The sequence below is a fragment of the Protopterus annectens genome, chromosome 4.part1, assembly GCF_019279795.1.
Source record: "Protopterus annectens isolate FY-2018-M chromosome 4.part1, PAN1.0, whole genome shotgun sequence".
Taxonomy (NCBI): Eukaryota; Metazoa; Chordata; order Ceratodontiformes; family Protopteridae; genus Protopterus; species Protopterus annectens.
Window position 1 is genome coordinate 139,956,184 of NC_056734.1, and position 25,558 is coordinate 139,981,741.

Genomic DNA, 25,558 nt, shown 5'->3' on the forward strand with positions numbered 1-25,558 from the left:
TTAAAAATAGAAGAGTTATACCAAGGAGAGGCCAACTTTTTCCCCATACTGTAACAATGATTAGAAAAATGTTTAGCATCTGTGGGATCAACTAAAGCTATAGCTGCTGGGTCAGATTTGGAAATAGTGCATAAAAACTTAAGACTGAGGAACTTTATCCCATCTGCCTTTTTAGAGGGAGCTGGCCATCAGGAAAGCTGCAAACAGTAGCATCTTCTAAAAGCAGACAATAGGAAGAAGGGAGGTAGGTTCTGGAAATTCTATAACAATTCATAGTATTTGCTAAGGGACTAAGCTAATCTCAAGGAGAAACTCCAATAGGGAGGATCAAAACTGAGCTCTCCTCAGTCTGAATCGGAAATCTAATGAGAAAACCCTATATCTATCCGTTTATCTTCATGTTCAGATTCAGAACCTTGAAACTTTTCAGGAAGAGTTAACCCTCTTTTTACCAAAAATAGTCCACAAGAAGGATCAATAATCTGAATTAAACCTGTCTTCGAAAATGAGGAAATAAAAACATGCTTTATTTTATTTATTTTTTTACAGGAAAAATGGGGCCATCTGTGTTACTAACAGCTTCTCCAGGGATGGGCACAGAATTCTGACAACAGGGAAGCCCTCCCTTGTTTCCTCTCCCAGTACCAACAAGAGTGGCTCTCTCTTGCCCACTGTGGAGATCCCAACAGCCACAGAGGATGTGGCTAACCTCCAGTCCATAGTGGATTGAAGTGCTACACCTGAGGGATCTGGGATAAAAGATGATGGTTTGAGGTACAACAAATGGCCATAACAGTCACCCACCTGTGACTGAAGCAAACTGCTAGCCTGCTATGATGGCTAAGTTTACTTAACTCTCCTTTTGTGGTTGGAAGGACTGGCAGTTTGTTCTATGGTCAAGCTGAAAAATGGTGCCTCTTCTCCAGCAAAGGCATGCAGCAAATGCTTGTAAAAACAAGTCTTTAAAAGTAATGTTTTCACACACACACTTTGCCAGCACCAAAAATAAAACTTTCTCCACAGAAAAAATGGCTTTGTTAGTTACTTTACTGAACTTTTAAACTGACAAGAAGAGAGAGTGCTCCTGTTACTCAAAATTGCTAGCTTTAAAATAACTTTCCGGAAGAGACGGGGAAAAAAAACTTTAAAAAATAAGATGGCCACTCTAAAAACCAGGCTAATACAACTTTCCCGGGAAAGTATTAGCCCAGACCAAACAATAACTAAATCTAAGAATAGAGCTAAACCAAGTGATGATATTCCATGTTAAAATAACGACAGTCCGTAAAAGAGTTAATCAAATCATTCTGTTTATTCATTTGGAATCCATTTCATAAGTTAGGACAGACAACTATTGATTTTAACAAGATTAGCTTTGAGATCATACAAATACTGTTAATAAACCACTTTACAAGAAAATTCAAATCATTTGCCTATTTTCTTTTTTCCATATTAAAATGTGGGTTTTACTCATAAGTTGGGACAACTATTTTGAAAATTGTTTTTTCCGCAAAGGGAAATTATCAGCCCAAGAAAGGAACAGCACTAAGACGACTTCAGCAGCAGTGAAGCTCTTGGGGGCATGATGCACCAACTTTTCTTTTAGTCAGCTCGAGTTGCTTGACAGTTGGGCAAATGTAAGCGACCTGAAGCTTTAGAAGCTGGCTGGCTATTATACCCTTTGCAGGATATAACCCATATTGCTAAAGCTTCTGCAGTACCTGATCCATATGATGAACACCTGTTAATGTGATCCACACACAGAAAACCTTTAGAAACAGCAGCGGTTGGCTTTCCCTGTACCCTTTTTAGAGGGGGGCGCGCGAGCGAGGGCGCGAGCGAGTGAGCGAGCGAGGGCGCGAGCGAGTGAGCGAGAGAGGGCGCGAGCGAGTGAGCGAGAGAGGGCGCGAGCGAGTGAGCGAGAGAGGGCGCGAGCGAGTGAGCGAGAGAGGGCGCGAGCGAGTGAGCGAGAGAGGGCGCGAGCGAGTGAGCGAGAGAGGGCGCGAGCGAGTGAGCGAGAGAGAGAGAGTGTGAGAGAGAGAGAGGGTGCGAGTGTGAGAGAGAGAGAGGGTGCGAGTGTGAGAGAGAGAGAGGTGCGCGTGTGAGAGAGAGAGAGGTGCGCGTGTGAGAGAGAGAGAGAGGGTGCGCGTGTGAGAGAGAGAGAGAGGGTGCGAGAGAGAGAGAGGGTGCGAGAGAGAGAGAGAGAGGGTGCGAGAGAGAGAGAGAGAGGGTGCGAGAGAGAGAGAGAGAGGGTGCGAGAGAGAGAGAGAGGGTGCGAGAGAGAGAGAGAGGGTGCGAGAGTGTGTGTGCCTGCGAGTGTGCGTGGATACACAAACCTCCCCTTGTCTGGAGTCAGAAGGTCAACTCAGAGGTAAATGCCATGGATTTCCATTGGTTAAAACTTAGCAGAGGATACCAGTGCTGTCTGGGCCTATCAGACTGACCCTTGGGCCTTCTTCCCTGACGTTTAGGAGGACCCATGGAAGAGGCAGGGGAGGAAATGCATAAAGGAAAAGGTGCCTCCTAAGGAAGGAGGACGCATCTGTCCTCCAGGCTGAGTAGTTTCCCATGAAAGAAAATGCCAACTGAAAAGATTCTGTTCCAGGAGCTAAGTGGTCTATCTGTGGGGATCCACACTTCTGGTCGATGCTGAAAAATGTTTCCTGATGCAGATGCCACTTGGGGGGATCCATCAAGTTCCTGCTGGGATGATCTGCTAGTGTTTTGAGTCCCTCGGAGGTACTGTGCCATGAGGTACAACCCCCAGAGAGTGAGCCATCTACCAGACCTGCATTGCTAGTCGACTAAGATGGTAAGATAGAGTGCCTCCTTGTTTCTGCACCACATGACTGTGGTGTCTGTTTTGACTAGCAGGACCCCTGCTTTCCACTGTTCTTTGAAAGCTACTATGCCCTTTTGAACGGCCATCAGTTCCTTCCAATTTATGTGAGTGTGTCTGTTAAAGTTTGGCCCTGAGGGGTGAACCTGAAGGGGAGACCCAGGTTCTGGCTACATGCCTGTGTCCACCAAGCAAATTCCTACCCGAGGCAGAGGATCACATGAATTTCTGTCTTCAGAGACAGAGTGCTGGCAACACTGATTCTTGAGGTACCACTGTAGCTTCCTCATGTGTAGCCTGGCCACAAGGATCATGACAATACAAGAAGCCATGTAGCCTAATGCTCTGAGAAACTCCCTGGCTGACTAGCATTGTCTACATAATGTTTTGGAGGTACTGAGTCAGGAAGGAGACTTTCTGGAGGGAAGAAGGCCCCCTGAGGGGAGGAATCCAGAAGAAGCCTTATGAAAACTATCCTGGTGGATGGGTCTGTGCTGGATTTGCGAAGATTTATTTTGAACTCCAAGGAGGTGAAGAGTTCCTGAGCGAAAGTCAGATCCTTGAGGAGCTATGACTGGCTTGAATGAGGCAGTTGTCTAGATAGGGGCAAACTTGGATCCCTCTTGTTCTGCAGAAGGTGATCACAAGAGCTAAACACTGAAGATTCTGGGAGCAGTAGACATGGGCAAAAGGGCAGTGCAGAGAATTGAAAATGACTGGTACCTGCACTGAAACAAAGGAAACTTCTGCAAGAAGCATCTATAGAAACGTGCAAGTAAGCATCTTTTAGGTCTAGAGTAACCATTAAGGCCTGAGGGGCTATCATGGGAAGACATTTTTGAAGAGTCATTCTGAATTTTGGTACCAGCAGGGACTGACTGACTGTGAACAGATCTAGAACAGGGCACCAAGAGCCTTCCCTTCTGGGAACCAGGAATACCCTAGAATATAGCCTCTTCACTATTTGGTGTTCTGGTACTGGTTCCACTGATGCGGTGAGCATAGGTTGTGAATTTGAGAAAGGGCCTCTGCTCTTCAATTTTGTGGAATATCCAGATAACCAGAGTATGTTAATGGCTCATTGAAAGTAAGCCTGGAACCATTTGAGAACTTTTAGAATCCACTTGTCTGAAGTAATGAGGGCCCAATTTTCTTTGAACAGGTATGGTCTTCCTCCCATCTTTTCTGAAGAGAGTGAGGGCGTAGCAGAAAGTAAGTCACTGCTGCTCTATGCCAGGGGGTTTCTGAGGACCACTATTGGGCCATTTTTGATTGATGCTGCCTTTGAGGCCTTTCCCTCCAAGGTTTCCTTTGGCAGCTTTTTGCTAGAGAGGGAAAGGACCAGTGTTTAGTGAAAAAATTCCTACTAAACCTAGGAGACGAAACTTGGACGAAGTCCTTGACAATTTGAATAGCTTTTGCTTCATCTTCCATCTTTTTGAGCACAGTCCCAACCTTTGGCCCAAAGTGGAAGTCCTTACCCAGGGGTGCATCTGGATGTGACAGTCTGGTAGGGTATGTTCCCTAAACCAAGCATGCCTTCTAATGACAAAACCAAACAGCAGCTCGGCTAGAGGCATCGCAGCCACAGTGTAATAAGGGTCTAGCCACCTGACAGCTGGACTGGCAAAGGTCCAGCAATTTCTTGGAACTGTTCTTGGTCTCCAGAAAGGATATCTTTTGCTTCATCTTATCTAAAACACTAATATTTTATTATCTGAAACTGGCAGTTAAGAGCCCTCATGGCTAGGGTAGCAAGTCTGTAGATTTTTGTTTTTTAACCAAACCTATCACTGGCCCTGCTTTCATAATCAGCAGGTAATGGCTCTTGCTCCCTTGGGACCTGCAGTGACAACTTCTCGATCAGCAGAGGGTTTTTGAAGGGGTATTCATGCATGTCCAGCACCCTGTAAAACCTGTCTGGTTTTTGAGGGGCTGGAGGTAGAGAATCTGGATTCAGGGAAGAGTCCATAAAAACCTCCTCTGCCACCTCCAAAACAGGAGGAGTGTGTTCTGGGAGGTCAAGAAACTTCCAAACCCTCTTTTTGGATTGTGAGCATTCCTTTGCCTCCCACTGGAAATGTTCCCTCATTCCATAGAGTGCTTTCCACCAAAAGTGAAGTCTTCGGGAGGTGAAGCTAAAGGCAGATTCTCTTCAGAATTTGAATCTTCAAAAGAAGCAAGGAAGGGTCCCCTCCTCAAATAAACTCCTCCTGATAAGAATCTTTATCAGAATCATGAGGTTCAGAAAAACTCCAGGAGTAGGATCCCTCTTCCTTTTCCCTTGCGAAATCTCCCAAGGAGGTCGCCTAGCTCTGACTAAGGAGAAGGAGATCAAGTCCTCAGTTAACCTGACCAAGTCTTGCTGATATCCTAGTGTGTCGGAGCCAGTTGGCCTATGTTTAAGACCAGAGTTAGAACTCTTCTTAGAGATAGCTTTGGCCGTGGGCCTAGGTACATCCACAATCCTGATGCCAGTCTCTCTAAAGAACTACCAATGCAGGCTGACGCCTCGAAGGAACATCGCCCATAAAAGATCACACCGCAGAAGAGGAGGTCTGTTGAGCGACTCCAGACCAGACAGATGAACTGAAAGTCAAGGCCTGTGCAAAAGTTGAAGGACCCAACAGCATGTCAGCCTCCGCATGGGTCTCAGAGGCCTGCAACACCACCTCGGCCGCAAGAGGGGGCTGCGAAAGCACCTCGCCTTCTGAAGCAATGAGCCGTGGGGGACTGGCAAACTGTGAACGGCTCTCAAAGGCCCTAAGCTTGGGTCTTTTTTCTTTGTCCTTCCTACGCTTAGGGAGCTCAACGTTAGGATGACAGCCAACTGAAGGACACCAGAGGACAATGTGAGGTAGATTGCAGACTAAGATGCTAAGATTTTGGCCCTACTCCTGAAAGCCCTAGAACTCTAACAGGCACAAAAACAGCAACCAGGGATGTTATTTGGGCCTAGGCAGGTGAGACAGCATATGAAAGTCTCAGTGTGGGATTTGCTTACCACAACAGAGACCACTGTTAACCTTATCTGACATCGGTTAAATAAAGTTCTCCAATGAGGTACCTCGCTTTAGACTACTTCTCTGGTGCAGACCGACCAACAAGCTGAAACACTGCTTCAAACTCAGACAGCAAGAAAAGGCTGAAGTCGTGGTGACAGCTGGCTCCCTTTATACTCAAGCATACTGACGTCAAGACAGGACATCCGCCAGCCTTAGGAGGAGCAAGATTTTTACTCTGGTAGTTGGGACAGCTGAGGGCTTCCACAGCAGGAAATCCAACAAGTCAGGACTGCAACAGTGAAACACTAAGAACATCGAAGGCCTCAAATATGAAACAGACAAATTACCTGTGCAATATCAATAAAACAATGTCAACCACCAAGGCTGAAAGCTATCAGCAACCAGGTTGTAGTCACTGGACATTATGTAAATGGATCAACTGCCAAAAGCAGAAACAAAATGCTCCGCTTCAAAATGGCAGAACAATCACAGAAGTTTTGCCTCCAACATCAGAAGCACCAGCCCAAAAGGAAAGGAGTTTGGGAACACTGATGTCAACAACACTGGACTACAGCCATCAAGGTTGAGGATATTAACCCAGAATTGTGTCTCAGGAAATGGGACAATCAACTTCAGTGAAAAAAGGCTGGTACACAATCTGCAGAATGCTGTCTTGGAACACGTCAGAGTACCTTATCTTAGAAAGGGATGTCATTTATTCCACATTAAGAAATAGCTGCTACAGCCTTTTAGTACAAATGGACAGAAATGGACCTGCAGAACCTGTCAGATGCAGAGAAGGGACGGAGGTGTGTTAATAATCAGAATGTCTGGCCTTTCTAGGTGTATGCAGTACCATCTTTCTTTGAAACCATCTTACTCTGTCCTACAAATTAGCTTTCGAGTACATTTTAGAAACAGAATTCAAGGAAGGGCTAGGCCTAAACTTTCCTGATTTTTTTTTTTTTTTTACTTCAAAGTGGAAAGCTTGAAAGCACATACAAACAACTCAAGATAAAAAATACAATAAAAGAGCATCTCCAATCACTTAAATACGCTTGCAGTGCTCATCTTAAGGGAGAAGGATTTTACCTCCACACTTACTGCTTAAGAATAATGTTCCTTTACAGTGGAAATATCTGTCCCAGAAAGAGCGTGCCAAAGGAGACAGAGCTGACCACTACCAAAAAGCAAATAGAAAGGAATGAATTGAAAAGTGCAATATACAGTGCAGTACCAGCAAAATGTCAAACTTGAAAACATCAAGATTTAGATAGCAAAACAATCCATGAAGAAATGGCAAAAACTGAATGACTAACCATAGCTAGAGGAGTTAGGCCCTTAGGTACTTGGCAATAAGGGTAAAGGGGAGGACTTGGCATCCCCATGCTGCTTCAAACCCTAAAAGTCTTGGTACTACAGATGATAAAGATGAAACTCACAATATTAGACGCAAGAAAGATTCATTCTGATAGAACAACCAAGTCCTGTGAAAAAACAAACAGTTCACATACAAAAGAATGCAATTTAAATGCGTCTGGCAGAGGTGGTAACCACTAGAAGAGTCTTCCAGGATACAACCTCAAGTAGGGATGAATCAGAAAAATGTAAAGGCAGATGGAACATGTCAGGAGCTATGAAAAGAAAAAAATAAAAGCTTTGCTGTGTAACGTTGAGCCTCAACCCTCCTTAAGATTTCATGAGGCAGACAAGACCAACATAATAGGTCATGGCAGAATAATGTGTCAAAAAGATATCCAAATACAGATGCAAAATAATCAAACTAGACAAGAAAGAAGTTTGCAACCAAAGTCCGGAGCTTTCTTTTCTGCCTAATAGGCAGTCTTCATAGAAGGCCTACCCCACCACTCCAAGAACATCTGAAATCCCAAGTTTGAGGTCAGGAGACCATCTCCCCTACTGCAAGTACCAAGTAACAGGAAAAGGCAATCTTTCCTTTTCACTGGGCCTAAAGATTCCAGTATTTGGGTCAAGACCATTTCCAGTTGAACTCTACTCCACATCTTTAGAACAGGAAAGAATAAAATGATGCCCTCAGTTCACATAAAGGGCAACCTCCATCATTCCTTTGGACAAAATAAACAAACTCCAAAGTCCTCCAAGACCAGGAGATATTTTTAGGAATAATATGTGGTGGTGGTGGTCAATCTGTCCTATGATACTAGCTTGCTCAATGCTAAGAAGCCACATGTCCCAGTAATTTTGGGGGATTTCTAAAACTGTACAATGTCTCACTAATAACCATGACATCATACCTACTCCATACCATCCAAGACTGCATTTCAGCGACTTTTGTTCGAATGTTAGTATTACATACGAAAAAATTAAAATACCATCAATTCTATTTGAGAGTGAATATGTCTAAATATTCCAGTTTGGAAAACACAAAGGTAGCTTACTCCCAAAGCCTAAGTCAGGACTCAAGGAAAGCTGTTGTATCACTAATCAAATATCTGGGCAACCACAGTACTGCCCCAAACCTATCAAGATGAGAAAAAAAATGCTATCCTTTGCACTCTTAAAAGGAAACAACTTTTCAAAGATTTTAAAAAAGTATTTCTCTGCACAATTCAACACCTTACACAAAGTGATGGATTTACCCAGATTCTGCCACAATAGCAAGTTCCAGAGAAGACTCAGATGAAGTAAACGTTGACTTCAAGATGGGCAAGGTGAAAACCTAACCCAAAACTCTGCACTATGCCTGTGTACCATTTGTCAGTACTCCTACGCCCTTACAGTGATCTAACTGGTTATAAGGGTCTGTCAACAGTGGCACCGTGTCAGCCTGAGAAAAAATCAAGTAGGCATAAAGGATATGAAGTTTAACCTGGACTTCACTGATAAACCATAACCAAAGAAACTGTTAAACGCAGCAAAAATCACAATGCACGTAAAATGTTTAAAATGATCATGCACAGTTATACCCAACATAGCAGTCAGTATTAGTTTCACTTAAATGCTTTTTTTTTTTTTTTTTTTTTTTTTTTTGCTGTTGTTGGTCAAGCAATGTCACAGGTCAGACCAGGAATGCTGAGGTGTTGTGACAGCAGTGCTTAAAATGACTGTATGAAACACCAGTCAGGTGCACTCTATGGGGTAAACTTTTCACCTAACATCTGGAGCCCTTTTACTGTATTAAAATCCAGGCAAAGACACTGCAGAAATTTAGTTACAGGCCAGCATACTTCGAAATATCCTAAGTAAAAGTACTGCATATTTTCAACTTTGGGAGAGTTTTTTTTCTGCACAATAATGGCTAATACAAGCATCTACTGTTGCCTGAAACAAGAGTATATACAGAGTTACAGCTACTGTTGCCTCAAAACACACCAAGTTATGAAGCTGAGTCACTGACACTGAAGTCTACAGTTTTAAAACTTCCTATATCTGATTAACTGGTCATTTATACACCAAAATTCACAGCCAGTGGTATGAAAAAGCATTACAGTTTAAAAGAAATCACCTAAATGCAAGCTAATATGAAAGGCTTGCACATATTGCCAGTGAAACCCAGTTTGTGTAGGCACAAAAAAGAAGTTATGTACTCACCATAATGTTCCATCTGAGTAGGTAAACTTCATTTGTCAGCAAGCTGTGGGTTACGGATCCGACACGGATCTGAGCCGGCAGCATACCAAGCAAAAAGATCCACGCCCCAAGCTCCTCCCCCTTAACCATACTACACTGCAACCTCCTTCCAATCCTCAGATCGCATTTGCCACCTGCATATAAAACAAACAACCTGAGACACCTGACTCAAGAACAAGTAAAGCTCATAAGACCGAACCTCGAGCTCAGCTACATAACCATCAAGGTCAGGGGGAAGGAGGGAGGGATGGTTGCTGACAAATGAAGTTTACCTACTCAGATGGAACGTTATGGTGAGTACGTAACTTCTTTATCTGAAGTAGTTAACTTGATTTGATCAGCAACCTGTGGGACAGAGTCTCCAGCTACCAGAAATCTTGGGAGGCCCTTAAGGAAGAATATTCCAGAGCACTGCAGAGCCAAAGGCAGCCCTTCCTCTAGACACCAAATCCAGTTTATAATGAGAAATAAAGGTGTGAGAGGACGCCTAGGTAGCCGCTAAACAAATGTCAAGCAGGGAAACTTTAGACCAGAATGCAGCACATGTTGCCATAGAACGCGTAGAATGAGCATGAACTCCCATTGGTTCTGGTAAGCCAGACTCTCTGTATGCTTGTAGAATACAACTCGAAAACCACCTGGCAAGAGTCACCTTTGAAACTGGTTTCTCTAGAAAACGCTTAGCAAAGGAGACAAAAAGTTGATCAGATTTACGAAAGACAGCCGTCCTGTGCAAATAAAAACGTAACTGTATGAACATCCAGCAAATGAAGTTTATATTCTCCTTTGATCTGGAAATTAGGGAAAAAGACAGGCAAATTAATGGACTGATTAATGTTAAGTCTTGGAAGCAACTTTAGGGAGAAAGGCGGGATTAGTCCGGAGAGATACCCTATCCTTATGAAACACAAGGTATGGAGGTTTGATACAGAGAGTCTGAAGCACTGACACTCTACTGGCTGAAGTAATGGCTACCAAAAAAGCTGTCTTCCAAGACAAGAACTTCAGATCAACAAAAGCTGCGGGTTCAAAAGGAGGCACAACTAATGCCTGAAGAACTAAGGTCAGATCCCATGGCGGGGACGAATTTCTAACAGGGGGTCTCAAAAGAAAAGTGCCTTTTAGAAAGGTCTTACAAATTCTGGCAGCAGAGAGAGAACCAAAGTTGTCCCCAATATGAAAATGGGAAATGGCAGCCAGCTGGACCTTCACAGTAGATGAGCTGGCCCCCTGTTGAAAAATATGAAACAATAATCCCAGTACCACTGAAATAGGAGAGGTGAAAGGATCAAAGTTCTTTTGTGAAGCCCAAATTGAAAAACGTTTCCATTTGCTACTGTAAATTTTCCTGGTAGAGGGTTTATGTGCCACCACCAGGATAGACTTGACTTTGGAAAAGATACCAGGAGTCCTGGGAACTGGATCAGCCAAGCTGAGAGCTTGAGACCGTCCAGGTTCAGAGGAGCCATTCCCGAGGGATGAGAAATGAGATTTGGAATGGGATCCAAGATCCAGAGTGGAGCTATGAGATGAGACCGCAGACAGGGGAAAGTACAGTTTTGTACCTACCATAAATGTAGATGTCTGATAGGTATGCATCTGCAGTCATCACATATGGGTTGTCCTGCCTCAGGCAGCCCTTCGGTCGGCCGGATTCCAAAGTCTGAGTCTGGCCTCGGCTGATGTCACACTTTCCCCGACGTCAGAGCGTCTGGGGTATAAAAGCATCAGCCGACGCCATTTTCCTCAGTTTTTCTTGCCCCAGGTGCCCTCTAAGGAAGGCTAAAATTTGGAGAGATGCATTTTAAAAACAAATCCAAACATGCACAGTACTATAAAAACAAATACACCATAATAGATCCCCCCAGCTAGCTATAAGAGGGGTAAGTACCCAAGAAGTATACCACAGAGGGGAAGGAGGGAGGGTAAACCTGACTGCAGATGCATACCTATCAGACATCTACATTTATGGTAGGTACAAAACTGTACTATGTCCTTCAAGGATGCATCTGCAGTCATCACATATGGGTAGAATACCATAGCCAATCTGGGGGTGGAGGTACTAAGTAAAGGATGGTGTAGCTAAAATACCCTGCAGGACTGCCGTAGCAAAGCCTGCTCTGGATCTGGAGTATAAAGGTAAATTGTAATGCTTGGCAAATGTATGCACGGAGCTCCATGTAGCAGCTTCTAAAATGTCCTTGGTAGTCACCCCTCTTAGGAAGGCTGTGGAGGTGGCTGTGGCTCTCATGGAATGAGGTCTAATGTTAGCTGGCACAGTTTTTCCATGAAAGGAGTAACAAAATCGACTGCAATTTCCTATCCATTTTGAAATTGTCTGTTTGGAAATTGCTTTTCCTTGTGCCCCAGCAGCATATGCTACAAACAGCTGGTCAGTCTTTCTGTAACATTTAGTTCTGTCCAAGTAGTAGCGCAACTGTCTGTGTATGTCCAGGGTGTGCAGAAGTTTCTCCCCTTTATTTTGTGGTTGTGGGAAGAATGTAGGCAAGTGAATAGCTTGGTTCAAAGATACCCTGGATACCACCTTTGGCATAAATGTAGGATTGGTTCTCAATGAAACTCTGTCCTGATGAAAGATAAGAAATTGCTGTACTGCCATTAGAGCTTGTAACTCAGATACTCTTCTTGCTGAGGTTATGGCCAGAAGGAAGGCAGTTTTCCAAGACAGAAACTGTAGATCTGCAGATGCTGCTGGTTCAAAGGGAGGAAGTGTTAGTTTTTCCAACACGAAGTTAAGGTCCCAAGTAGGTAGAGGTGGTTTCCTTGGAGGATTGATGTTTTTGATTCCTCTTAGAAACTGTCTCAGGAGAGGATGAGAGAAGACAGGTGGATCAACATTGTATTCTGCTGAAATTGCTGAGGCATGTATCTTAATTTAAGGCCGTTGTGGTACAATTCTGCCAAATATTCCAGTATATGTGCCATGTTCATCACTGTCGCATCTAGGCGATTTGTTGTGTTCCAAGTGTGAAATCTTTTCCATTTTGCTGAATATGCCTTCCTTGTGGAAGGCCGGGGAGCTTCCATAATAATATCCTTCACTCTCTGGGATAGCTTATCCGGAGGAGTCATGGTATTTTCCAGGCAGTTAGCTGCAAGGTTTTCAGGTTGGAATGCAGAGTCTTGAAATTGTGCTGTGTCAGTAGAAGTGGCCATAGGGGGAAGAGGCCACGGTTTCGCCTGTGACATGCTCTTTAACAGTGGGTACCAGTGCTGTCTTGGCCAGTTTGGAGCTATCAGAATCACTCTGGGCTGCTCTGTTCTGATCTTCAGTAAGACCTTGGTAATTAATGGGAGAGGTGGAAAAGCATACACTGTTAGAGCTTTCCAGCTGAAAGAGAGAGCGTCCACTTTCCATGCTTGTGGGTGGTATGTCCTTGAGCAGAATTTCTTCAGTTGATTGTGGGGGGAGGCGAACAGATCTACTTCCGGCCTTCCCCATGATTGTGTTATAAGTAAGATGATGTCTGGGTGCAGCATCCATTCGTGTGCATCCATGGTATTTCTGCTTAAGCTGTCTGCCAGTATATTGTCTTTCCCTGGCACGAACTGGGACTGCAGCTGTATATTGAGTTTCAAGGAAAGTTCCCAAAGATTCATTGCCAGTCTGCAAAGAGGGTAGGAATGGGTGCCTTCTTGCTTGTTTATGTACCACATAACTGTGGTGCTGTCTGTCCTTATGAGTAGGTGGCCTTGATGAAGAAAAAGTTTGAAGGCCTCGATTGCGTGCATCACTGCCAGCATTTCCTTTTGGTTTATGTGCATGCGCAGCTCTCTTTGTGACCATAGCCCTTGGATACATCTGCCCTCCATGTGTGCTCCCCAACCTTGGTCTGAAGCGTCCATAGTGATGGTTTGGTTGGCTCTTGGCTTGCAGAAGGGCAACCCACTGTTCGACTGGCAGGCTTGAGCCCACCACAGAAATTCCTTTTGAAGGCATGGAATGAGTGGGATAAAAGTTTCTAAACTGTGACTGTGCTGAGTCCATAAACTCCTTAGGCACCATTGTAATTTTCTCATATGCAGCCTTGCTTGTGGAATCAGAAGAATGCAAGATGCCATGCAACCCAGGGCCTGCAGGATTTTCCTTGCAGTCAGCTGAGTTTGTCTTGTCAGATTCTTGAAGTAATCTGGTAGTTTTTGTTTTTCTTCTGTGAGAAAGGCCATTTGGGTGGTTGTGTCTAGCTCCGCACACAGAAAAGTTATTCTTTGGGATGGAACAAGTCGTGATTTGTGGATGTTGACTGTATATCCTAAGGCCTGCAGTAGGCGGATGGCATAATCCAAGTCCTTTAACAAAGTTTGCTTGCTGTCCGCTTGTATAAGGTAGTCGTCCAGATATGTGTAAATTTGAATCCCCTGAAGTCTGCAGTGTGCAATTACTGATGCCAGGCATTTCGTGAATACTCTGGGCGCAGTAGATAAGCCAAAGGGCAATGCTGAGAATTGATAATGCTCTGACCCTGCAAGAAATCTGAGGTGTCTTCTGCAACTTTGTCCGATAGGGACATGCAGGTATGGCTCCTTGAGGTCTAGAGTCACCAGCCAAGACCCCCTTGCCCAGCATGGGAAGGAGTTGCTGTAGAGTCAGCATTTTGAATTTTGGCACAATGAGGTAAGTATTCAGTGCGGACAAGTCGAGAATAGGCCTCCATTGATTTTCTTTTCTTGGGACAAGGAATAATCTGGAGTAAAATCCTTGGCCTTGTTCTGAAAGAGGTACCTTTTCTATAGCTTTCATTTGTATTAAGCTGGAAATTTGTTTCAAAGCCTCTGCCCTCTGATTTGGTGGCAGGTCTGGCATGCCTTTTCTTTTTGGCAATGTGTGGAAATGGAACCTGTATCCTTTGTCTATTATTTGCAGTGTCCATGTGTCCCTTGTAATGCTGTGCCAATTTTTTGAAAATAAAGAAAGCTTTCCGCCCAAAGGTGCTTCTAACTGAGCCCTGGTCGGCGGAGTCAAAACAAAGTCATAGAGTCTGTCCTGGTGTAGCAGTTGTAGTTCCTGCACTACCTCTGTGGTTGGGAGGCTGCCATTGACGGCCTCTGTAGGAGCCTCTAGCTTGCCCTCTACCTCTGGCACGCCTATTTCCTGCCTCTCTGAGATCTTTCTGAGTCCGGAAAGGACCAATTCTTAGTAGGCCAATTTCTGCTGAATCTCAGTGGTTGGACTTGCAGAAAGTCTGACTGTTTGCACAGATTTTGCCTTTTCTTCAAATTTCTTTAAGACCTCTTGAGCCGTGGAACCAAATAATTTTTGCTTTTCCATAGGAGCATCCAAAAGCTTAGCTTTAACATGGTCTGGCAGAGATTGTTCCTTCAGCCAGGCATGCCTACGTATGACTGCACCTGTCATAGCTGACCTACATGAAGCTTCCAATGCATCATAACCACACTGCAAGAAATGGTTACTAACCTGCTGGGAGTTAGGCACCAGATCCTGAAGGGATTTGCAATCAAGGGGTTCAGAAGAAGACAGTTTCTTATGCAATTCATCTAACAAATACTCTTGGTACTGTATCATATGAAATTGACAATTTAAATGCCCTCATGGAAAGAGTTGCAGAAGTATACACTTTCTTACCCCATCTCTCTAAAGCTCTGGACTCCCTTTCAGAGGGTAGAGGATTTCTAGCAGTGGCAGCTGCAACCCCTTTTGGACCCTGGGAAATAGTTTCTGGATCAGCAGAGTGGGCCTTGTACAGGTGTAGATGTGAGTCCGGGACCCTGTAGTACCTATGAGGTTTGGCAGGAGCCGGAGGGAGAGAGTCAGGGGTTGTACTAGCATCAGAGTACACATAATCAATGACATTCAAAACAGGAGGTATAGCTAAAGGCCTATGCTGAGGTAAATGTAAAAAGGTCCTTAATCTCTTTCTAGAATCAGAGAATTCCTGACCCCGCCATTGAAAATGTTCTCTCAGAGTGTAATGTCTCTCCAAAGGAAAACTCTTCAGGAGGGGAGGCCGAGGGAATAGATTCTTCAGCAACAGAATCCTCGTAGGCCGAATAAGCCTCCTCCTGGTGGTCTGACAGAGTAGAGCCATCAGAGGACTCATCTGAGGAGTGGGGGTCAGAGGGCTCAACCCTGGGCCTTTTGTCTGGAGGTGGTTGAGAGCCCCTGTCCGGATGAGGTTGAGAACCTCTAATTAAGGAGATAAGATCCTCTGCTAAGCTAAGAATCTGTGAGCCAGTAGAGGGTCTCAGAGGTAACCTTGGGAAGCAAAGCTTTAGAAAGTTTAGCAGCTTTAGCCCTAGAGAAAGCCTTAATGGACATGGATGCAGGAGGTCTGGCTGCACCACGTGCAGGAGTAGATTTGTCCAAAGGAATGGTGTCGGAAGGTTCCTGGACACCAGTTTCAGTAGGTAATTCAATAACCGACTCGGCCGGGGCCGAGGTAGTCGGTTGTGCGGTTTCGGTTATCTGAAGTACCAAGGGCTCTGTTTCAGCCTTGACAGAGACACTCGCGGTAGGCCTGACCGTGGTTTCAGCCGAAACCGCGGCCCGCGTGTCGGTCCTTTTCCTTCTGTTTCTTAACTAAATGCGAAGTCGGAGTCTCCGACGGCATCTTGTAAGCAAAACTAGCCCCAAAGAATTCCTCTGCAAACTCCGACCGACGTCTAAGAGTTCGTCGGTTGAAGGAAGCACAGGCTGAACAGGCCGAGACGTCGTGGTCTGGGCCTAGGCAGGGAGGCAGTAAGAGTGGAAATCCTTATGAGGTATTTGTTTCCCACAAGTTAAACAATTAACTTTATCTGACATCGGCTGAGGCAAGAAAGAGTCCCCAACAGGGTACTTAGCTTTTTCGAAATCTTCGCTAGCTGAATCACAGGAGCTGGCCGACCGGCACTTGCGAACTGCTTCTGCTTCGGGCACCACGCGGCAAGAAAGACTGAGGAAAATGGCGTTGGCTGATGCTTTTATACCCCAGACGCTCTGACGTCGGGGAAAGTGCGACATCAGCCGAGGCCAGACCCAGACTTTGGAATCCAGCCGACCGAAGGGCTGCCTGAGGCAGGACAACCCATATGTGATGACTGCAGATGCATCCTTGAAGGACATCCAGACTTGATGAGGCCAGAATGGGGCTAGGAGGATAATCTTGCCCCCAACCGGCGGGCTTTCTGCAGAAATTGTCATAAGCGTAAGTGGAGGATACGCATAAAGACAGGGCGGCCAAGCATGGACTAGAGCGTCTCTGGGGGCTTCCCCCAAGCAGGAATTAGAACGAAAAATTTGCTGCACTTCATGTTGGAAGGTGATGCGAAAAGATCGCAGCACAGCTGACCCTACTTGAAGATCTGTTCCGCTACACAAGGATTCAGAGACCACTCGTAAGGAGAGGATAGTTCTGCTCAATTGTCCGCCAGTATGGTGGACCGACCCGGAATGTGTGTTGCTAACAGGAAGTGGTTGGTGGAGATCGCCCATTCCCAAACTCTCATGGCTTCTCAACAAAAGGGGGGTAAGACCTGCCCCCCCCCCCATCTGTTGATATACCAGACACTGACATTGTCCGACTGGATAACAATAGTCCCCGGAAGAAGAGAGGCATGAAGGGGACTGCAATGCTAAAAGGACCGCCCTCCTCATCTGTAGGACATTTATATGCAGTATGGTCTCGGTCCGAGTCCACGTGCCTTGGACAGTCCTGTCCTAGGCGGGAGGCATCCGTGGTCACTGTGGCCTGGGGTGGTGACAAAGGGTCACCCTTCCCGAAGGGCTCGGGATTGCAGCCACCACGAGTGAGTTCCTGCAAACCCTGCAGAGGGGAATCGGGAAGTCTAGAGTGTGATATAGAATAGACCACTGGGCTTGCAACGTCCACTGTAGAATCCTCATGTGCAGACTAGCATAAGGAATCAGATTGATCGCTGCCGCCATGGACCCCAAAATTCTAAGGACTAATTCTGCTGGGGGAGCAGGGGAATGAGGGCTAGCACATGCAGAGTCATGCTGTGAAGTCTGTCTGACGTTAGGAAGGCCCTGGCCTGGAGGGTATCTATCCTGGCCCCTATGAAGTCGAACACTTGAACAGGCTGGAGGAAAGACTTCTGGACATTTATGGTTATCCCCAACCGGGGAGACATCCGGAGAAAGAAATCCCTGGCTAGAGAAAGTAGATGCCTGGTGGTAGAGAAAGTAGATGCCTGGTGGGGGCGGTGAGGAGCCAGTCATCTAGGTATGGGAAGACCTGTAAGCCCTGGAGCCTCAGGTGGGCCGCTACTACTGCCATGACCTTGGTGAACACCCTGGGGTCTGTGGTGAGACCGAAGGGTAGGACCCTGAACTGGTAATGACTGGCCCCTAGCCCAAAGCGGAGAAACCTCCTGGACCGACTGTCCATGAGAATACGGTAGTACGCATCCTTGAGGTCTATGGGGCACATCCAGTCCTCCTGCAAGAGGGGCAGGATGGATTGGAGCATGACCATCCAGAATTTCTCCTTGGCAGCGAAAAGGTTCATTGTTGACAGGACGAGAATCGGCCTCTCAAGTCCCCAGTCTTTTTTGGCACCAGAAAGAACCTGGAGTAGATGCCTAATCCTGACTGGTCTGGGGGCACATGCTGGACAGCTCTTTTTCCTAACAGTTTTTATTTCCAAAGCCGTGGCCTCCATTTGAGTGGGTGGGACATCTGGGAGGCACCTTGAGTAAGGGGGTTTGTTTATGAAGGGGACTGAATAGCCTCTGGATATTATCCGAAGCATCCAGCAATCTGGCGTAATGGACTCCCATTGAGCCAGGTGCCTCGAAACCCCCCCCCCAACTGCTTCCAGAGAGGAGCAGTCAGGCAACCCCACAGGGCTGCTTTGCAGGTCGGTCGGAAAAGGGTTCCCGTGACCCGAAGTTCTTCGGACCCCCTCTGCCTCTGGGCCGGCATCCACCTTGTCCTCCTCTGCCTCTGGGGGAGAAGGAGTCCTGAGCATTCTGGGCCTGCTGAGATTTCCGAGCCAAGAAAGTCAGTTTATCCTCGGCCGACAGACTCTGGGGGAGACTCAGCGTACTCTTTGACCAGGTCACACACACTGCAGTCTGATTACATGAGCCAAGCAATTCAACGCCCTTATAGAGAAGGTAGTTGAAGCAAAAGTCCGCTTTCCAATACTGTCCACTGCCTGAGACTCCTTGTCAGGGGGATGGACCGAAGAACTTTCCTGGGAGAGTTCCTTTTTGGTGGCCGCAGCCACCACCATGGCATCAACAGAGGAACCCTTACTCCACGAAGCTCTGTCTGCAGGGGGACTAAGAACCTTATCGGGCCTTCTGGGTATCGGCTCTACAGTGTCCGGCTCCTTCCACGCCCTGGTGGTAATCAGGTCGACCAGGGGGTTGGCTGGGGGGGGGGGGGGACACCCAAGAGGTAGATGGGCCTGTGTCAAACGCCTCCAGGAATACCGAATCGTCCGAAGGTTTTTGGGCGGACACCCCCTTGGCAGAGTATTTCCATAAGGTCTCCAAAGGAGACATTGTCGGGGGGTGATTTGGTGGGAACCCTACCCTTCCTCCAAATTGGTATCCTCAGTGAGGGACTCAGGGGAGTCCAAGTGCCTTCTTTTGCACAGGCGTTTGTGAGGGATCTCCTCGGGGAACTGTCCGAGGGGGGCTCTCCAACGGATTTGTTCCTCCTGGGGAACTGGCTGGGCCGTCAATGAAAGACTGTCCCTGGGGAGACTGGATGATGGACGACAAACTGAGCTGCGAGGGTGCGGGGGCGGACCCTGAGGAGAAAGTGAAGGGTCTCGATCCTCCAGAGAGAACCCTCTCCACCACGAACGAAGGGGAACCGGCCTCTCTAAGACAGGTGGCTGAGACCCTCTACTCTGACGAGGGGATCGGAGCCAAAGTGGTTGGACCCGAGAGGAAGGTGTGCTCTGACCACAAAGGAGCTGAATACACACTCACACCCCCCCCCTGGATCCGACGCCCAGCTCTCAGCTCAGAGAGCTCGGATCTGAAAGCGGATCAGATAAGCTCGAGGGCATGGCCGGCGCTGAGGTAGTAATAACCATCAGCACCATCCCCCTGGCTCCGGGCCTCCTGGGATCCAAAGAATCTGAAATCCGGTGATGGATTGGAGAAGGAGCTATCAGGGCGAACAGTGGAGCTGAACTCCCCCCTGGAGGGGGGGGGCAGCAACACTCCCATTTGCAGCTGAGTTTGCAAGAATCGACACATCATCCGGTCCATATCTGCCTCAGAGATGATGCAGTTAAGACCTGGAGGAAGCCGCCGAAGCTGGCCAGGAGGGCCAACGCGACGGCAACCTCGAGGCTGGTCGGGTCTCCTCCTCCAGCTCCAGGGAGAAACATGGCGAACAGAGCCGTGGGGAGGAAGGCTTGGAAACGCTCAATTGAGAAGAGACAACTTTAGCAGGGGGGGGCCGAAGGGTCCAATTCGGCCTGCCACTTGCGGCTTCTTTCTCTCTCTCTTTCTCTCGCTCTCTCTCCCTTCTCTTTCTATCCTTCTTGGCCTCTCGTTCTCCCTGAGACAAGCTGGGAGGGTGAGTCCCAGACAGGGAAGAGGGCCGGCTGGCTGGGAAGCCGTGGCTGTCGCTACAGAGAGGGAAGGAGAAGAAGCTGATTCCATGGGAAGAAGACCTGCCAGAATCAGCTTGTTCCTCCTATCCCGTAAGGCTCGGGGGGGGTTGAAGGCCACACATCTGGCAGCCCGAAGAAAGGTGCAGGACCCCCAAGCAAATCACTCACTGAGTAACCATCCGCTGGCGACAGCTTATGGCCACACTCAGAGCACTTAGAAAAAGTCCCTTAATGACTTTCAGCCATACTAGAGAGAGAGACACAAACACACACGCGCACCTGAAAGAGGGAAAAGGGGCCTACTAAGGGATGGACAACTACCAAAGTTAAGGGGGAGATAAAGGCTAGGGAGAATGGAAACCCGAAGAAAGGTACTAAAGTACACGCACACACAAAAAAACTAGACAAAAAGAGAAAGTTTGTTGTAAACGATGCAACACTTCCCTGGGGCTCGAAGAATCACGTGCTTGGCAAAACCGCAGCAAACGAGAGCAGAGGATTAAAAGGAGGTTGCAGTGTAGTATGGGTAAGGGAGAGGAGCTTGGAGCTCGTATCTTTTTGCTTGGTATGCTGCCGGCTCGGATCCGTAACCCACAGGTTGCTGATCAAATGAAGTTAACTACTTCAGATCAACTGCTTCAAGAAAAATATCAAATCAACCAAAAACTATCTTGCATCTACAAAAGTGGAATACATATGTATTAAAACTTACTCAAATACCTTTTCTGCCTTTTTGTCAGAGATGTCTTGTTTCTCTAAAACTGCCATACTCTCCTTTAGGTTTTTCACTATGTCAGCAGGGGACTTGTGGGACTTGCCAAAAGGGAAAGGCATCACTGCTGCTTGTGCAAGTCTTCTCTGGGTCAGAGATCCAACTGTGGATTATAAAAATGAAGTTAGAGTTACAAAAAAAAGTAATATGCAATTAAATGTCTACTCAACACATGTCATTGGAGGCATACACCCTCCTACGACTAAATAACACAAGCTAATATACGCAAGCTCATCCCATGTACCTGCCAGTTCACCTCATCCACTACTGAGCACCTTACAAAACATCATACCTCAGTGAAACATGACATACAGCCTGACTTGCAGCTGAAGCCTGTCCACCTGCAACAGGACACAGAACTGGGGCTCCAACTCAGAGTTCTAGGTAGATCAATATACAATAAGAATTTACCTGTTGTAACAAATATCTAGGATATTCCTTAGTGGAGCACACACCTGGGTAAGGTCGCAAACTATACTCGCACAACAGCACCGTATATGCATGAGAAGAATACTAAAGCAGCACGTGCCCCCACAGATAGAAGCATGCTGCAAGACACAGGGTGGCCTTTGCCATAGTTAAGCCTGCATAGTCTGTTAAAGTGCAGTTGCACAAGTCCTACTTACCTTTAATAGTGGATGTTCATAGGACACACTACTACTCTTTTGCTAGTAATGCAGTGTGTCCTATGAACATCCACTATTAAAGGTAAGTAGGACTTGTGCAGTTGCACAAGTCCTACTTACCTTTAATAGTGGATGCTCATAGAACACACTGCATTACTGGCATAAGAGTAGTAGTGTTCTGCTATCCTCCCCTGCAGACTACAAAAGCTTAGAGTTCCTCCCACTGCCTGGCAGTACAAGGACTACCAAACCCACACACAGGACCCTTTGTTTTCTAGAGGTCAATCAGGAAGAGAAAGATAAAAACAAGCTTTGCCAACACCTACTGTTACAATACCAACAAAAACAAACCATACACAAACACACACAAAGGTCACAGAGCATAGCTCAGTTGGAACCAACACACCAAACTACATATATTCAAATGGGGGGGGGGGGGGGGGTACTGCCAGTAAAGCAGTGTGTTCTATAAACATCCATTGTTACAAGACTTGTACAACTGTACCTTGCTCAATAAATACACTGCCTTACAGGCATACAAGGAGATTTTCAAAGCTTACTCAACCTGGGAGAAGGGCAAGTGTCAAGGAGACCTTGGAGAATGGTCCTAGAGAAGCCTGCTCTGAATCTAGAAAGGGTATACAGCTTGTAGTGCTTTGTAAAGGTAGGGACAGAAGATCAAGTTGCTGCGTCTAGAATACTTCAGTGGCATACTGGAAAGGAGTGAACTGCAGAAGAGAAGGCCTTGACGGAATGTACCTTAACCTTGCCTGGATTCACCTTGCCATGGTGAATATAAAACAAAAATACCAGAGGACAACTAATATACTGCGGTGGTGGTGCTGCGGTAGCACTGTCGCCTCACAGTAAGACGTTGTCCTGTTAGATTTTCAGCTAGTGTGGCTTCTGTGTGGAGACATGCGTGAATGGGCATACCTTCGTTGAAGGTTGTGCGTCAGGGCTCGCAACTCGGCACGTAAAAATCTATTGCCAATCATCAGCGGACCGGAGTTCTGCTGTGGCAACTGCTAACCAGGAAAAGCCGAAAGACGCAACAACCAGAGGACAACTAATGTGCAGGGATTTGCTTAGAAACAGACTGACCTTTTGCCTACATGCAGGAAATAAAATACCATACAGTCTTCCTAAAAGGGTTTTGTTCTGTCAAGGTAGTACTTATCTGCCAAGTGCACATCCAAAGTATGAAGCAGCCACCCCCTCTTACTCTTAGGTTAAAAACCACAAGGATGTTGACAGACCGACTTGAAGAGTGAATTCTGAGACCACTTTCAGCATGAAAGGAGGACTACTGCTCAACACAAGCCTATCTTTGTGGAACACATGGTAAAATTGTCTCACCATGAGCTCTAGCAGCTCAAACTTGGCTTGCAGATAAAGCAATAAACAAAATGGTTTACCACATCAACAGTTTCAGATCAGCCTGAGAGACAGGTAACGAATGGTGGTGAGGTCAATTTATCCAGGACAGTTGAAATATGCTTCTAAGGGGGTCTCGTTTTCAACACTTTCACAATTGGTTTTGCAAGAAAGAGGGAAATCCATTGGCAGACGAGCAAAAATGGCTAGTAAATGCACCTTAATGGAGGCATATGATAATGTTTGTGTGAGCTACTTAAGGATGACTTAAGACCAGAAGAATTTTAAACTCAAGCCACCCTCTGTTACCACCCAGGCAACATTTAGAAACTTCTTCCATTTGTAAACAAGGTTTTCTAGTAGCAGGTTTTCCAGCCTCCTTGCCTATCCTCATGAAACAAATACCTTAACAGAGTCAAGAATGAATCATCCAGGCTGTCACGGCAGTTATTCCAAATTCGGGCACACAAGTCAAACCAAAACTGTGCGAGAAATTCCAAAGTCTTGGTCCGGCATCGGTTGCTGTCGCTTCTTCCCTGACATCAGTGCGCCAGGGGTATACAAGAGGCATACAACGCCATTTTCTTCACCTTTTGGGGGGGCACCTGACATCTGGAGCAAGAAAAACTGGTCATTAGATAGTACCAATCATAAAAGTTTAGCACAAACAAAACATCCCTCCAGCTATAAGCAAATACACCACAAAGGTTGCATCAGATTTTAAGGTATTGGAAGGTTTTAGTTAGGTCAGAGGGGATGGAGGGAGGGTAACCTGGACTGCAGCAGGGTATACACTCGAAAATCTACATTTATGGTAGGTACAAAACTGTACTATGTTTATCGTGTTACCCTGCTGCAGTCATCACACTTGGGTAGAATCCCAAAGCTAAGAATGGGAGGTGGAGTCAAACAGGGTTAGAGGAGGCTAGAAGGCCCTGCAGAACTGCAGTGGCGAAGCCAGCTCTAGTCTTAGAGTAAAGTGGCAAGTGATAGTATTTGGTGAAGGTGTGTACTGAACTCCAAGTTGCAGCTTCCAGAATATCCTTGGTTGGCACCCCCCTGAGGAAGGCTGTAGATGTAGCTGCTGCCCTGGTAGAGTGGGGCCTTACGGAAGCAGGAACTGGTTTTCCATGGTGGGTGTAGCAAAAATGTATGCAATGTCCTATCCATTTGGAAATGGTCTGTTTTGAGATGGCCTTTCCTTGTGATGCTGTAGCATAGGATACAAAAAGCTGGTCAGATTTTCTGGAAACCTTAGTTTTATCCAAGTAGTAACGTAGCTGCCTGTGAATGTCCAAGGAATGCAGGAGTCTTTCTCCTTTGTTCTGTGGATTTGGAAAGAAGGTGGATAAATGGATGGTTTGATTTAGAGCCACACTGGATACCACCTTAGGCATAAAGGAGAGGTTAGTTCGTAGAGAAACTCTGTCTTGATGAAAAATGAGGAAAGGCTCTACTGCTATTAGTGCATGAAGCTCTGAGACTTCTGGCTGACGTAATTGCTAGCAGCAGGGCAGTCTTCCATGATATAAACTTTAAGTCAGCTTAGAAAGCTGGTTCAAAAGGAGATAGTGTAAGTTTTTCCAGAACAAAATTGAGGTCCCAAGTTGGTGTTGGTGCTCTCCTGGGAGGCCTAATGTTTTTGGCCCCTCTGAGAAACTGCCTTAGAAATGGATGTGAAAATAGGAGAGGATCCATGTTGTAGTGAGCTGAAATAGCTGAGGCGTGGATTTTAATACATGAAAAAGAAAGCCCTTTGTGTAACATCTCAGTTAAATATTGTAGAATCTGAGGTATGTCCGGCTGAAGGGTATTTTGGCCTTTAGCTTGGTTCCAGGCGCAAAACCTTTTCCATTTGTCTGAGTAGGCTTTCCTGGTGCTGGGCCTCCTGGCTTCCAGAATAACATCCATAACAGCTTGTGAAAGAGGAGCTGGCTGGTTGCTTAGGTGATACGCCATGCAGCCAAATTTAAAGTTTTGAGCTGGCTGTGTAGAATCTGTCTTGCTGTGTGAGCAGATGAGTAATTTGTGGTAAAATCCATGGTGGGCCCTGGGCCATATTCCTTAATAGGGGGGTACCAGTGCTGGTGTGGCCAGTCTGGGGCAATGAGTATCATTCGGGGTCTCTCCATCCTGACTTTCAGCAGCACCTTTGTGAGAAGGGGCAATGGAGGGAAGGCATATACAGTCAGCATTTTCCAACTGAATGAGAGTGCGTCCACTTTCCAAGCTTGATGGCGAAATGTCCTTGTACAAAATTTTGTTAGCTGATAGTTTTGGGGGCTGGCAAACAGGTCTATGTCTGGGTGCCCCCATTTTTGAGTTATCATTGCAAATACTTGTGGATCCAGTTTCCACTCGTGGGGATCCATGATATTTCTGCTTAGGTAATCTGCCAATGTGTTTTTTCCTGGCAGGAATTGAGCTTGTAATTGAACTTGGTAAGCCAGAGCTGTGTTCCACAAGGTCATTGCTTGCCTGCATAGAGGGTAGGAGTGTGTACCCCCTTGTTTGCTTATGTACCACATTACTGTGGTGTCTGTCCTTATTGTAAGCTGTCCTGGATGTAAGAGGTCCTTGAAGGCCGTCAGGGCATTCTGTACAGCTAGCATTTCTTTTTGATTGATGTGCAGATTCCTTTGATCTGTGGTCCATATGCCTTGGACGCAAAGTCCTGCCATGTGTGGCCCCCAGGCATAGTCCGATGCATCTGTTGTCAAAGTTTGCCTGGCTGGAGGTAAGGTGAAAGGCTGACCCTTGTTGAG

At 46.3% G+C, this 25,558-nt stretch overlaps 1 protein-coding gene across 1 annotated transcript in view; it reads right to left on the reverse strand.

Annotated features, from left to right (window-relative positions):
- The window catches only part of CAB39 (calcium binding protein 39), a 1,351,479-nt gene that overhangs the window by 1,099,853 nt on the left and 226,068 nt on the right, over positions 1-25,558 (reverse strand). Inside the window, exon 2 of the mRNA XM_044070040.1 lies at positions 20,739-20,893. Coding sequence (XP_043925975.1) covers positions 20,739-20,852 — 114 coding nt within the window. The 5' untranslated portion in view covers positions 20,853-20,893. The remainder of the gene's footprint in view (positions 1-20,738; positions 20,894-25,558) is intronic.